At 37.6% G+C, this 14,064-nt stretch overlaps 1 protein-coding gene across 1 annotated transcript; it reads left to right on the forward strand.

Moving 5' to 3' along the window:
- Nucleotides 1-1,928: 1,928 nt before the first annotated feature.
- pla2g10 (phospholipase A2 group X) lies at nucleotides 1,929-7,260 on the forward strand. The gene is made up of 4 exons (XM_066675211.1): nucleotides 1,929-2,203; nucleotides 3,384-3,552; nucleotides 4,821-4,927; nucleotides 5,554-7,260. Exons 1-4 carry the CDS (start codon nucleotides 2,167-2,169, stop codon nucleotides 5,700-5,702), a joined length of 462 nt encoding a protein of 153 aa, XP_066531308.1. The 5' UTR covers nucleotides 1,929-2,166; the 3' UTR covers nucleotides 5,703-7,260.
- Nucleotides 7,261-14,064: the final 6,804 nt, after the last annotated feature.

Here is a 14,064-nt window from a genome sequence, read left to right on the forward strand (position 1 = left end):
TTTGGAACAGTCAGCAGCAGTCTCTTGTTCAAGAGTGGCTTAACACAAGGAATGCGACAGCTGAAACCCATGTCTTCCATACATCTGTGTGTGATGGTTCTTCAAGCACTGACTCCAGCTGCAGTCAAGTCTTTGTTAATCTCCCCCACATTTTTGAATGGGTTTTGTTTCACAATCCTCTCCAGGGTGTGGTTATCCCTATTGCTTGTACACTTTTTTTCTACCACATCTTTTCCTTACCGTCTCTCTATTAATGTGCTTGGACAGAGAGCTCTGTGAACAGCCAGCCTCTTCAGCAATGACCTTTTGTGTCTTGCTCTTCCTGTGTAAGGTGTCATTGGTTGTCTTTTGGACATCTGTCAAGACATCTGTCTTCCCCATGATTATGTAGCCTACATAAGTAGACAGAGAGACCATTTAAAAGCCTTTGGAAGTGTTTTGAGTTAATGAGCTGATTAGAGTGTGGCACCAGGTGTCTTCAATATTGAACCTTTTTACAATATTCTAATTTTCTGAGATACTGAATTTGGGGTTTTCATTAGTTGTCAGTTATAATCATTAAATTAAAAGAAATAAACACTTGAACTATATCAGTCTGTGTGTAATATATGAGTATAATAAAGAAGTTTCACTTTTTGAATGGAATTACTAAAACAAATAAACTTTTTCATATTGTAATTTTATGACCAACACCTGTAAATGGGCTAAACTGTACCACAACTAAACTAACATTTTTAAAAATAGGTTGTTTTAACTAGTGGTTAGAGTAAATGCCACCAAAATGCTTTAGATGAGATATAAAGTTTAATCTGGGTAATGAGGATTAATAATAATATTTTTATTAGCTCAAGGTCTATTTTGTGCGCTCAAGGCATTGTCAGAAAACAACCAAATGTCAAAAACCAAACAAACATGCACAACAAGGGGAATCCAAAGACAAAGGTGAAAATAATGCCAAAAGTGTATTTAAAAAAACACAGAAAAGACATAGATATAAGACAAGGTACCCACTGAAATACAGAGACTACATATCGCAAACAGCTGATCTAAGCAAACAGTTCAAATAAAGCATGAAACAGGTGAAAATAATCAGTACTCGGGTGAAGCTGATCCGTGATAGGCTGCTGATTGTATGTTGGAGGTCACATGATCATTCAAGGTATCCAGGGTAATGGCGTTCCCAGAGGTTAGGCTCTGTATAGAACCTGGGGGATGCCTGACAACACGTCATTCAGCCACGGCCATCGATAACAAGCATGGCATTCCTAAGCAAATGCTACTGTGCCAAATTAACATGGATAAAAATCGGATTTTGACACAGAAAGGCATGCAGTCTGCAGACACATGCTGCACGTCTTTACACAGTAAATTCACCAGAGTTAAATCAACACTATTAGTGTTAAATTAACATTGTTAATGTAATAATTTAACATTTTCAGTGTTACATTAGCACTAATAGTGTTGATTTAACACTGGAGAATTTGCTGTGTACCTTAACTAATGTTATTTGCCTAATCACAGTATAACCTACTTCACCTCATGTAGTTTAAACCGGAAAAAAATATGATGTTGACATTTTTTTCTTAAAATAATTAAATTATAATGTATAAGGTTCAAATTGAAAATGATTTTGAGCTTAATGATTATCCTCATTCTCAGTAAGATGCTGCTTATGATCTGTTTGTAAGCTCGTTTAAGCACAGCTGAATCAACTTAAACATTAATGAGGATTTCAATCTACATAAACTGTTCTGCACATTGTTCCTCCCAATCATTATACAGGGCAGCCAATGTGAACAATGTGACATTTTAACGATATCAATCCTAAAGGCGGTGCCCAATGTCAGATTAGACAAATGCAAATTCCTTTGACTAGGCCATTACTTGCCATGTGGGCTGTCCTTCAAAACATAACCTGAGCTCACCCAGTGAAAGTGCAGCTCAAACAAAGCTAAGCACATTCCCTGAAATGTGTGCACTGGCAGGTTTCTGTAACAAGAAAACATAAGCGTAAGTGTGAGAGGAAAGTGTAAGGATTACAGATGGAGCTCTGAAAGAAGTGATGCTCAGGAGCTTATTCAAGACAGCAGCTAAAAAAAGCCTGGAACGGAGCCTGTTCAGAGGGACTGGGTAAATACTCCGGCTCTACACTGAGCTGTTCACACAATGACAGCGCTGTACCGAACTTTCCTGCTCTTCTCAGGTAAGTCTTTTAAGATTTACAACCTCTTTTTTCCCCCAAAAAGACACAGACTTGATGGCTGGTAATAACTATGGTAGATACAAAAGTAATGTAAGTATAGTGTTATTCTGCAACCTATAGGATTTAGCTGAATGGCAATGTTATTTTAACACTGTTTTACTGTAAAAAAGAAAAAAGAAAAGGAGCACTAAGGAGGTGATCTCTTATGATTTCCTTTACAATTTGTAGGCTCTGATGCACCTGTCAGGTTCAGTTAATTCACACGTTTAAAGGCTTGGTAACCTTCCAGTGAACACTCATTAGTTATTAAAATGAGTTACTCCTGCTTGTGAAGTCTATGTTGGCTATCTAAGGTTAGTATTTACTCAGGCCCATGATAAAGAGCGCTATGTTAGGCTTTGTCTGTTGGCTATACTTTTATTGCTAGGACAATGAAAAAACAATGTGTAGGTCAATGAACCAACCCTGATCATGAAGTACCCATTTTTACACATTTTAAGAATTTCTGTACTCCCAGCAAATCTAATCCAAATAAAAAGTTCTTTGACAGGTCTTTCAGAGTTCCTGTTTTTAGGTTTTAAAACATCACTTGAAAAAACAAGCACAAACAAGCTAGAACCAGTGTTGGAAACCTGTGGCTTTGGAAACACCTTTAGTCTGTGGAGTTTAATGTGATTCATTTATACATCATACATCTGCATCTCAGAGAACTGAAAAGCCATTCACGATGTTCTCATGATGTGACGTGATGCCTGGAAAATCCATGTAGCCTTATGTTTAGGAAATACTCAAAAGTGCAGGTTTTTGCAAAGAAAAAAACAGTATTTTTTTTGGCAGAAATAACAGTGCAAAGTTGCATAAATAATAATGGAATGTTATTAGATAAGAACCACTTATGAATATTAAAATGAAATTTCATTAAAAGTACATTTTATAAAGACTGTGTGGATGTGAAAAGTGGATAAATAACCACCATACGATGATGATAGTATGAGTCTTTAAGAAACCGTTTATTTTGGGACTGTACACGTCATTATTAACTGCATAATAAGTGCACATAAAAAGCAAACAAACAAAAGACCCACTCTCACATTTTCAGTGTGCTCTGAAAATGTGCTCTTCACTGCCTCCTCACGGACACAGAGCTGCTCTTACCTAAACAATGATGTTTCTGTTCCAGTCAGTCTGGCCTCTTTGGTTCCCCAGAGGTTGATGCGGAATAAGAGAGGGCTGCTGGAGTTGGCCGGAGTCATCAAATGTAGCACAGGGAGGTCAGCTTTGGCCTATATGATGTATGGATGTTACTGTGGCCTGGGAGGGCAAGGCTGGCCCAGGGACCGGGCAGACTGGTAAGGCTTTATCAAATATCTGTGACATATTTATGTTATAATGCATCTTTAGAGCCTTCATGAGAATTGTGATGTTAGTGACTTATTTTCTGTAACACTGACTGCAGTTCCTAAGTTTACTTTTTGTGACTGAGAACGTGTAGGCACAGTTTGCGGCTGAGCCTCAGCCATCTGAATGTGGCTCCACCCAACACTTGCCACAAACAAAATGTTAGTTTCTTTGTCCCTTGGCTTCCTAATCATAGCTACTGGAATCCGCCAAACCATGAACACATAAAGTATCTTCCAACCCTTTTAGGAAGGGATTTATTTTCACTCCTCCTCACAGAATTACTCAGCCTGAAGGAAACTATGTCATAATAGCAGATGACAGACTGCTTATGTGAGCTGGATGATAAGTTGGCCTTTTTTTCTTTGCTTGCAAAGATAAGACATGGACTAGAATAAAAAGGACCCACATGTCTTTGCTAAGTTTAATCATATTTTATAGAAGACAGTCCCTTGGCCTTGACTCGCTCTGTGTGCAAAATATCTCTTTGTACTGTCCTCATGAGATAACAGCAACAAAGGGATGGGCTCAGGGCAGGGAAATATTTTAGCACAAATATTTGCTTTGTTTTGTTGCAGATAGTGTATAAAAATAACTATTATGATACTACTATAGCAATTCACAAGTTTTAGATAAGACATCTTTATACATTGATCTGCCACAAGACTAAAACTGGTGAAGATGAAGTGATTTAACATTAAGTATCTCATTACAAGGCTCTTCTCAAGGGATGGGACATATTAGGCAGCAAGTGAGCTGTCAGTTCTTGAAGTTGGGGGAAATAAATGAACAAGGAACTGAACTACATTGTGTTTTGGTCAGAGCACCTCCAAAACAGTCTGTACTCTTAGGGGTGTTCCTGGTATAAAGTGGGAATTACCTGGTTTACCTACTGTTTACTGGTTTACCTTGGAACATATTCACTAGTTACTAACCATGAAACAAGAAACACCCAACAAGACCTGCTGTTTTAGAGATGCCTAAAATTTGAGTCCTGTGAAAGTGACTCAGATCCTAATGCTTGCCACATTTGTTCCTGCTTCCAATATATTAACTTTAAGTACTGATATTATCAATGATTCCCTTTTCACCTATCACAGGCATTAATCAGTGTTTTACAAAGAGGAGATTTCAGGCTGAGAGTGTAGCACTGTTGTAAGTTATGCATATGTCATGCTGATATTATAAGTAAGACTTCAAGTAAGATTTCAATTTGCAGGTGTTGCCACAAGCATGACTGCTGCTACGGGGATGCAGAGTTTGCAGGCTGCCAAACAAAGACACACAGGTATCAGTGGACTTGTGAGGACAAGGAGGCTGACTGTGGTATGTATTATTGTCCAAATGTGAAAACTAGCTGACTTTAGCTAAGTAAGAGCTTTGGAATGTGCTCAGTTAATCTAGATAAGAGCTGAAAATAGCTGACCAAACTCAAGAGAACCAACTATGGAAAACATTAACTCCACAACAACAAAATCCATGCCCTGAATCTCCTCATTAGTAATTCCCTTTGGTTTTAGGATATAAGAGGAGAACAGTACATCTATTATAATAAATGAGTGGCTGCTGTTAAGCTGAGAGCAAATGGGGTAGTTCTGCTCCCACATCTCATGGTATTTTAAGCTTGTATAAACCACAGTAATTGCAGAACACCTAAATAAATGGTGAAAGCTACACCCAAGAACATGTTTACTGTCTTCTTTCGGAATCAAAGATCTTAGTACATGGTGAACACTGGTTTGGTGATGTAGGTTTTGTTGATTTTAGTGTACACCCGAAAACAGATTTCCATTTGAATAAAATGGGCAACTCAAATGTATTTGTAGCTTATAAAATAACTGACTCAAGTCATTGGCTCAAGTAATTTATTTACACAAGTACTTGTCCTGAGTACACAGAATCCTTTTTAAATTAAGCATGTGCTGTTGTGTTTTGTTATGGCTTTTCTTCAGATTCTCTTGAAGACAAATGTGAAAAAATCCTCTGCCGATGTGACAAAGAAGCAGCCAAATGCCTGAGAAAAGCTCCTTTCAACAAGAAATATGCCCTATGGCCAGACTTTATGTGCGGCTGTGTACATCCCACCTGTAATATATACTGATTCCTGTGTAACAATTTTATCTTTTATTTTAATATTTACTTGTTCAGATTAAGTAAATGGGTCATTCTTTTGCATTTTTAAGCATTTATAATGATTTTTGTTATAGTCTTAAATAAATTGTTAATTATTATAATCATACACAAGATAAGATGTTAAATATCCTATGCCAATCAATTAGAGCTTCACATAGGGCCCACCTCACTCTCTTCCTACCTGCAGCCACAAAATTCCTGTTGAATCCTACACCTCAACACTAAGGTTGCTGTGGCCGTTTATGATCTGATCAGCAACCAGCTATCCTTAACAACTACAGTTACTCACTGAACCCAGCCCATGAGTACACAAACCACCCACTGTATCACTAGCTCTTCACAGGGGTCATCAGGCATGGACCTGCTCTTGTTGGTGTTTCACTGAATTAAGCCCACAACACCTCCAGAAGGCTTAACAGTGAAGTCTGGTGTCCCAGACCCACGCCAGGTTTACAGTCCTACCTTACCCTTTACCATCAACAACCATAAATCCACACTGGCCTCCCTGATGACTAAGGCTGTACCTAGCCCCACTGGTTAATGCATGCTCAGTGCCACCAGTTCCATGTGAACTTTACATGCTACAACACCAACAATCCCAATAGAATCTCTACAGTGCATTTCCCCAGGTAATCCAAGTTCTCCTTATCCACAACCACTGACTAGACCTTTCAGCTGTTTCAGCTGTTTCTGATAACTCCTTCACAGCTGCCTTTAGTTTCCTTGCCCCTGATGCCGAACTGCAGAAGCAGGAATGTGGCAGATTTGGCTACAAATCCTCTAACGCCTATCTCCATCACCTTATATGTGCCTGCCACCCGTGTTCCCTCATCTCAGCCACCAAGTCTGTACTTCAGCTTCTTCCTTTCAAATGCTTCATCTACTGCATCCTGTAATGAAACCGTTAACTCGGTTAAATAAACCGTTAAATAAACTATCCATTTAATTTCAGAATAGAGCACCATGTCTGACGTCAGTGTAGCTAAGACAATGCACTCTGGGACCTGCAGCATTTTTCCTATGTCCACCACCAATTTCCAATCTCATGCTTTACCCCATCTACCAATATTTGTAGCCTGCACATTTTCTCAAAACCATTCCCCTTCATGCACAAAGCTAACTATTTTATTACTACAGCTACTCATCAACACAATAACCTCTAGTCGTTTGCTGTCCAACAGCCATGCTAAAACCCCTAGCACTTGATTATGTCTCCATGTATACCTCCCCTGCGACAAACTAACCTTACAAGCTGATAGAATATGCTTCAGCGTGCCAACCCCTGTACATAAGCCACAACTTATATATATTGCATAGTATATTATTGCAGAAAAATCATAGTTGTTGTAATATTTTTATATATAAATAGATAAAAAGATATGATTTATATACAGTGTGTGTGTATGTGTGTGTGTGTGTGTAGTCTTCAGTAGCAGTTTTAGACAATAAAAATGTATTCAATACAAAGCTGCATGATATTTTCAGCATTGACAATGGTGATCCACTTTGTAAACCACTTTTTTAAACCATCAATAAATTTATAACACAAGAAATTCCCCAGCTTAAGGGATAGTTTTATGGTTGAATTTTAAATGTAGTTCTTAACCAAGTAAATCTGTAAATCTTAAACAAGATTCTAAACTGACCTTAACCATAGTTCAAATTTTAGACCCAATCTTTATTAAGTCCTACATTTCACCAGTTTGTCTGATGAACTATCTAAAGAAAGCAGATTCTGATAATACCTGCATTTTAGACTAAATCAATGTCTATGCTACCTAATGTAAGTGTAAGTTAAATAGGGCAAACTGTTGTGTTCCAAAGATGACTATCAGCTACAACTCAGATCAGGTGTCTTATGTTCACAATACCATTACTTAGGGACAGTACTCTCTCTGCTGTATGTTTCCAGACTGTCCCTTGAAAATATTAGAGGGAAAGACATTTCAGGAATCTGGCACCTATAATTGTGTCTGTTATGTGTAAGCAAATTATTGTAGTGATTTAATTCATTGTCTGTAACAGCTTATCCAGATATGGGTCAAGGTGTGTCTGGAGCCTACCAAGAATCACTGGGCACAAAGTGGGGACACAGCCTGGAGAGAGTGCTAGTCCTTCGCAGGGCAACACACTCACACACTTTTGAGTAGCCAGTCCACCTATCAATGTGTGTTTTTGAACCAGGAAAGGAAACCAGAGCAGCTGGAGGAAACCCATGCGAACACACAAAACTCCTCACAGACAGTCACCCAGAGCAGGTTTCGAATCCACAACCCTAAGATCCTGGAGCTGTGTGACAGTAAAACTACTACATCGTGCCACCTCATAGTTGCTTCAATAGTTTTAAAAATGGATACAGTATACAAAAATTCTTTATTGTACAACCAACCCAATTCATGTTTCACAGTAGGAATGTTTAACATACCTGGTTGGCTGATGTCTAGTATCCAACAAATTGGTTCTTTAGTTATGCACTGAAGCTAGAAACTTGTAGAGTAGATTTTCCTAGATGACAAAGACTTCCATTACTTTCTAACCATATTAACCTTGAAGTTCCTGTCAACTATGTGTGATGTTTGCACAAAATTATATTTTCTGTGAACCTTTAGAAATCTAGGTTAGAATAGAGTCTTGCTTATGAGATAAAGCCACCATCCAACAAATCAATACTGCTTGCAAACACAACATTATGATAAAAATATTTAATAACATTTTAAAATCCAGGTCAGGAATCAATTTGTCCTTCCTGCAAATGAATGCACTGTAGTAATTAATAATTGATTAAGAAAATTATATTATCTAAGAGATCATCATTTAGGTTAAACCCAGTGGAAAGTTTTTGTGCTCAAATGTGGCATTTCATGTCAAAATTTTGTCTTTGTCTGGAATTTACCGGAATGCTGTGAAGCTGCTTTCTGACAACATCCGTTGTAAAAAGTGCTGTACAAATAAATTTGATTTGATTTGCTTTAAACCACCTTAAGGGAAATGTCCAGACAAAAATGAAGAAATAAAATATAACCATGATATAAATGATAACAGTTCTTTACAGTTTCAATCCTGAGAATGTTCTTGGATGAAATGGTTGAATTTTTGTCTTAGTTCAATAGCAGGGAAATGGTTGTTTTTATATCAGCAAATCTGAACAGTGTTGGACTTTTATTATTTCCCAAATAAAGGTATTTTCATGGGATCTCAAAATTGTCCCTAAAAAGTGTCTTTTTAGACTTTTTTGGTTTCCTGTGAGTAAGCATTTTCAGAATTACAATTTTGAAATGCCAAGTTGGGGGAAAAAAACTTATGTATTCTGTGCCCTCTTTGTGCTTTGGAAATTACAAAGGCCTTAATTGGAGCTACATGGCAAATGAGGGACCTGCGTTGCCAGCAGTTCGTCCACATTTTGTAGATTACGTCTCTAAACTGGATGAATGGAAGGCAATGAGAGTGTGAACTTTACCAAAGCTGGTGTGGTGAGCTGCTAGCTCTAAACATAATGAATGCGCTAAGATGCGGGGAATGCTGGGAATGTTTAGACTTGTGAGGCTGATATTTCTTGAGAGACATTTGGGGCAGGCGGGCGCCCTCTTGTGCGCTTCTAAAACACAACATGAAGGCCTGAACTTCAGCTTTCATTCAGGAGCTCTTATACTCTCCTTGCAGGTCTTTCTGAATGTTAGCAAGTGACGACGCATAACGTCTCATTTTGTGTGCACCTAAAGTCTGTCTAAAACTGGAACCATGAAATAAGTTTGTTTTTTATTTGCTTAGTCAAAAAGCTACCAGTAGAGGGCGTCCCCAGCTTACGATTGAAATATCAAAGGACATTAATGTATAACACAATGGTGCCCGTTTTATGTACTATAACATTTGTATATTATTTGGCGGCTTTTTGAACATTATAAATTACAGTTTACAACTAAATACAAAACAACAATATAACATGCAACAATTGATAATTACAGTATGATTATCTTAGCTGTTAATTCATAGCAGTGAAATAGTCAAGATTGTATTTGTGTAGCCAATATGCTGCTTTATTTCCAGGGATATAAATGTAAGATCAGCTCAAATATGGAATCAATACACTGGCTAAAAGATTACAGAGCACTGAAAAATCCTACTGGCTCTAAGATAAATGTGCACCACATTGTTTCCTATGATATTTTACAGGTCTACTTGGTGAAACTAGAATACTGGCTATGGATGTTACAGTCATTCTTACCAAATGTTTAATACATCAGACATGTTGTAATGTCTGATGACTAATATAAAAGAGTACTTCTTAGCTATAGCAACACCCACACACAGTTCACAAGTGCATTTTTTTTTTAGTTTGCCCTCATCTTGACCTCTTAGATTCGGTCAGTCAGTGCATACCAACAATGTATGGAGGTGAGTAACAGTAACTGTAGTAATGATATTTTACCCAAAACATAGATGGGTGGATTTGAACTGCCCAGGTCATAACAACTAAACAAATGATGAATTCGTACTTCTCAGACATCACTTCGACTAGGATTGTGAGAAACATGATATAAATTTCCTTTGTTCCCCAGATTTATTGTTTACTTTCATTCTGTGACCACATCTGAGGTGCTTTATAACTGATCACACCTTTGACATTACAGTGTCTTTTTTTAATACCAGAAAGAAAAGCCCCTGTGATTTTTCAGTTCCCATGCTATTTGTTGTCTACAGTGTAAAGCATGAATTGATGTTTTACATTAATTTAACAAATTAACCTGTTTTGCATTCTTTTAACTTACTATTTCATATACAGTATACTCAAAAATACTCAACAAGTTTTCTTAAGTTAAAAATATCTACCGTTTTCAAATGTTTACAAATAATTCCTTATTCATTGGACCTAGAAAAGGAGCATCTTCCTTGTCACATCCTACGCTTAAAGCAATCTCATTGTACATAGATGGTCTAGGGAATTTTATTTAATTATGGTATGGTTGCGTATGCTGGCTGATTGACTACAGCAGTGATAGTAGCTGAAAGCTTAATATCCACATGGATAGTAGTGCCCTTTGTATCCCATTTTTCCCAATACTCGCATGGGACACTCATGTGAAGTGCCTCGTAGTGCATTGTCATGCAGCCGTATGAGATGAGAGAGAGAAACAGAGAGAGAGAGAGAGTTAGCCTGGACGCCTGAGCAGGCGCTGGAACATGGGTATCTGGGCCAAGCTCAACAAACACACACTCAATTGTGCCCTACCATCACCAGATAATGAGCGAGGAAGTTATGGAAGTCATATGCCTCTGTAGTCACATGTCTGAGGGACAGAAGGGGCTCTTAATTTCATGTCTGCATGTTTGCTTGTTTACTTCCCTTGAGAGAATCTTGAAATTTTATGTGACTGGCAGGAGACAATGGTGTTTCTTATTGGTCCTAATTTAACTCCTTGTGTATAAAATTACCTCAGTGGATCTTTAACAGGCTAGGGCCTCATAACTGGATTCTGAGAAATGCTGCAACATAAACTCATGTAGTACACAATCCCTTTTGGAAAGAGGCTCTCCAGTATTTTTTTTATGCAATCCACTTTTTAAAAATAATATGACACAATAGCTGGAGGGAGTTACAAAGAAGTTACTCAAGTAGGTTTTGTGCAAGTGCAAGTTTAATGGATCCATATAAAAAAAATTAAATAAATAACACAAAAAATCACATGAAAGACATCATTTTGAAAATAATGTGGCAAATGAAGATTAAAAAAATGATCACTTTACAGACATACCAGTGTTAGTATACATACTGAAGTATACAGATGCACATAATGCACCAGGAAAAAAAGTCACATGGATAGCCTACTTTTAATATCACTTTTATTTCAAAAATCCATCTATTATGTGGTTTCAAATCACTTCCTCTTTCTGCTGATCCTAGTAGAGCTTACATTTTCAGCTTATCCCAATTATTGTAAATTATTTGTTTCTGTTAATTAATTGTAATGTGCCTTTTAAAGAATTTCATCAACACTACCTCGACATATATTTTCAATTCTCACTACCACGTTGTTGGATATACTACGTCATTACTGAATCCGTTTTAATATATTGGTAAGTCTCAGTGGTCAGTTCACCTTATTGCAGTTTTAACTTGAAGAGGTGGGCCGTAATTGCTAAGTAAATAGTCAGCAAGTACACTACTGTGTAATTTTGAGCCTGTGTGTAAACCCTCCAAGACATTGAGCTTCATAACAGCAGAGCTCATAATTACGTTCCTGGTTTATTGTTTGAAACATGAAAGCCGGCAATCAACGTAGCGTGGTTTGGGGAAATACATCAATATGTGTATTTAATGGGCAGTGAAAAAAGTATGACAGGACTGATCAAACAACTTAATTGCTTCTCCAGTGTCTTTTTTGTGACTAAATCTGTTCTAATCTCCCATTCTACCAGGCAGCACCCTACAATATAACCACTCAAAGGGTTGGCATTGGCCTAATTGGTGTAATCTAGTCTCAGTTTCTGTGGCTCTCCCATTCTGAGAGGCTGGATGGAAGTGTCTACAGAGCATAGGAGGCATATGAAGCCCTTTTTGTTTCCCACCTGGAAAACCATACCAGGAAAACCAGGTATCCCTCAGTGCCAATAAAATTTGCCTTGTGGAGCATAGCAACCCACTGGTTGTACGTGCTGTTGCATCACCACACCTGCAGTCTCATGACTCATGTTAAGTTGTTCCAGGAACAAACCTCCCCATTTTGCACGTTTCAAACACTTGTTATATTCTCTCTTGAGATGTCCATCTGATTCACACCAATAGTTTGTCATGTTACATCTACAAAGTTATGTTTTATTTCACTAGCACATTAATTCTATGTCTCTCAGTATTTATGTGATTGCTCTTGAAGCAGGACCGTGCTCTAACTGCCCATATAGGATTAATTTCACAGATCAGCATTGTTGAAAAACATTTTCATGATTTAACATACCATTCTTTCCATGGTTAATACAGTGCAAATTAGGAAATTTAGTTGCAATAAAGGAATGCTCAGAACACATTGGTTTAGGGATGTCAGATACATATCCATCTACTCAATCTGAAACCGATTAGCTTGTCCATTCATGCAGGAGTTCTAAGAAATGTTTCAGCTTAGACTGGTTTTTAAACACTGTACAACTCAGGGTAACCACTCACAAAAGAGATCATTTATGTAACAGTCTTAAGGGCAAACAACACTCGCCTCGATTTTATTGATAAAAGTAAAGAAATATAATGTAAATATGAACATGACCTCACAAATATCATAAGTGAACAACAGGTTTTAAATAAACAAACAAATAAATAAACAAATCATGTAGGACGTTTCCCCATTTATGGTCCTACACCTTATCTTGGAAAATTTTAGAAGGTACTCAGAATATTAATAAATAACTCAGATAGACCTGAGTTATGTATGGAAAAAAGCCTCGTTGGCATGAATGTTTGAGTACTTCACTAATGAACATGGATATAATAAGTTTGATTTTAATGCCATGGCCAATGCCTGAACTTGTTGAAGTCTGGGAATACATTCAGGAAAGGTTCCCCTGTTTCTCAGTGAGTAATGACTCATGTCTTAACCTGTCCCACCTGTTTCAAACTTAAGTGCTTGATCTGTGGTGGGGTGCAAAGGGGTGTCCTGCCCCTATTCAAGATAAATAAAAATCAATGGCAAAAAGCTTTTTGTTAGGAAAGCTGCCATTCTCACTTTCCAACCCAGTAGGATTTAAGGGACATAACCTAATATAACTATCAAATTATCTAGATGTGACATTCTCTGGAAAATGGATTAGATATTTATGTATTAGATGCATTATAATTGTAGATATCTTTATTTGGTATTTTCCTAACTGAAAACCTACATATACATGTTGTTTTCTTGGGAGGTCTTTACATCAAATCCAAAAGTCACCCTCAGGGTTAGGTATGTTTGCTTATGTGGAAATCTAATGACTGTAAAGCTGGTCCATTCACTGTTGCTGAAACCCTCTAACCCCTTAAAGAAAGGAAAAATCAAATTCTTCCCACTTCCTAGTAATTTATATCACTAGGGGGAAAAGAGAACCAATTGATCCTTAAATGCCCACTGGGTCTGTACACTCTCCTAAATTAGGTATGCACATCTTGCCCTCTTGCCTTCACCTTACACACTGAATCCATAAATCTATTTAAGAGGATGAAACACAAAGGCAATGTGCCCTGCCTTATTTCCTCATTTCCCTTTGATTAAGGCCTCATCCTCAACACCCACTAGTATATTTGCAGGGGCTGTGACTGGGGAATTGTCACCATGTAATTCCATTATAATCTGTGGAGATTCCCATTGGGA

Source organism: Hoplias malabaricus, chromosome 6 (assembly GCF_029633855.1).
Source record: "Hoplias malabaricus isolate fHopMal1 chromosome 6, fHopMal1.hap1, whole genome shotgun sequence".
Lineage (NCBI taxonomy): Eukaryota > Metazoa > Chordata > Actinopteri > Characiformes > Erythrinidae > Hoplias > Hoplias malabaricus.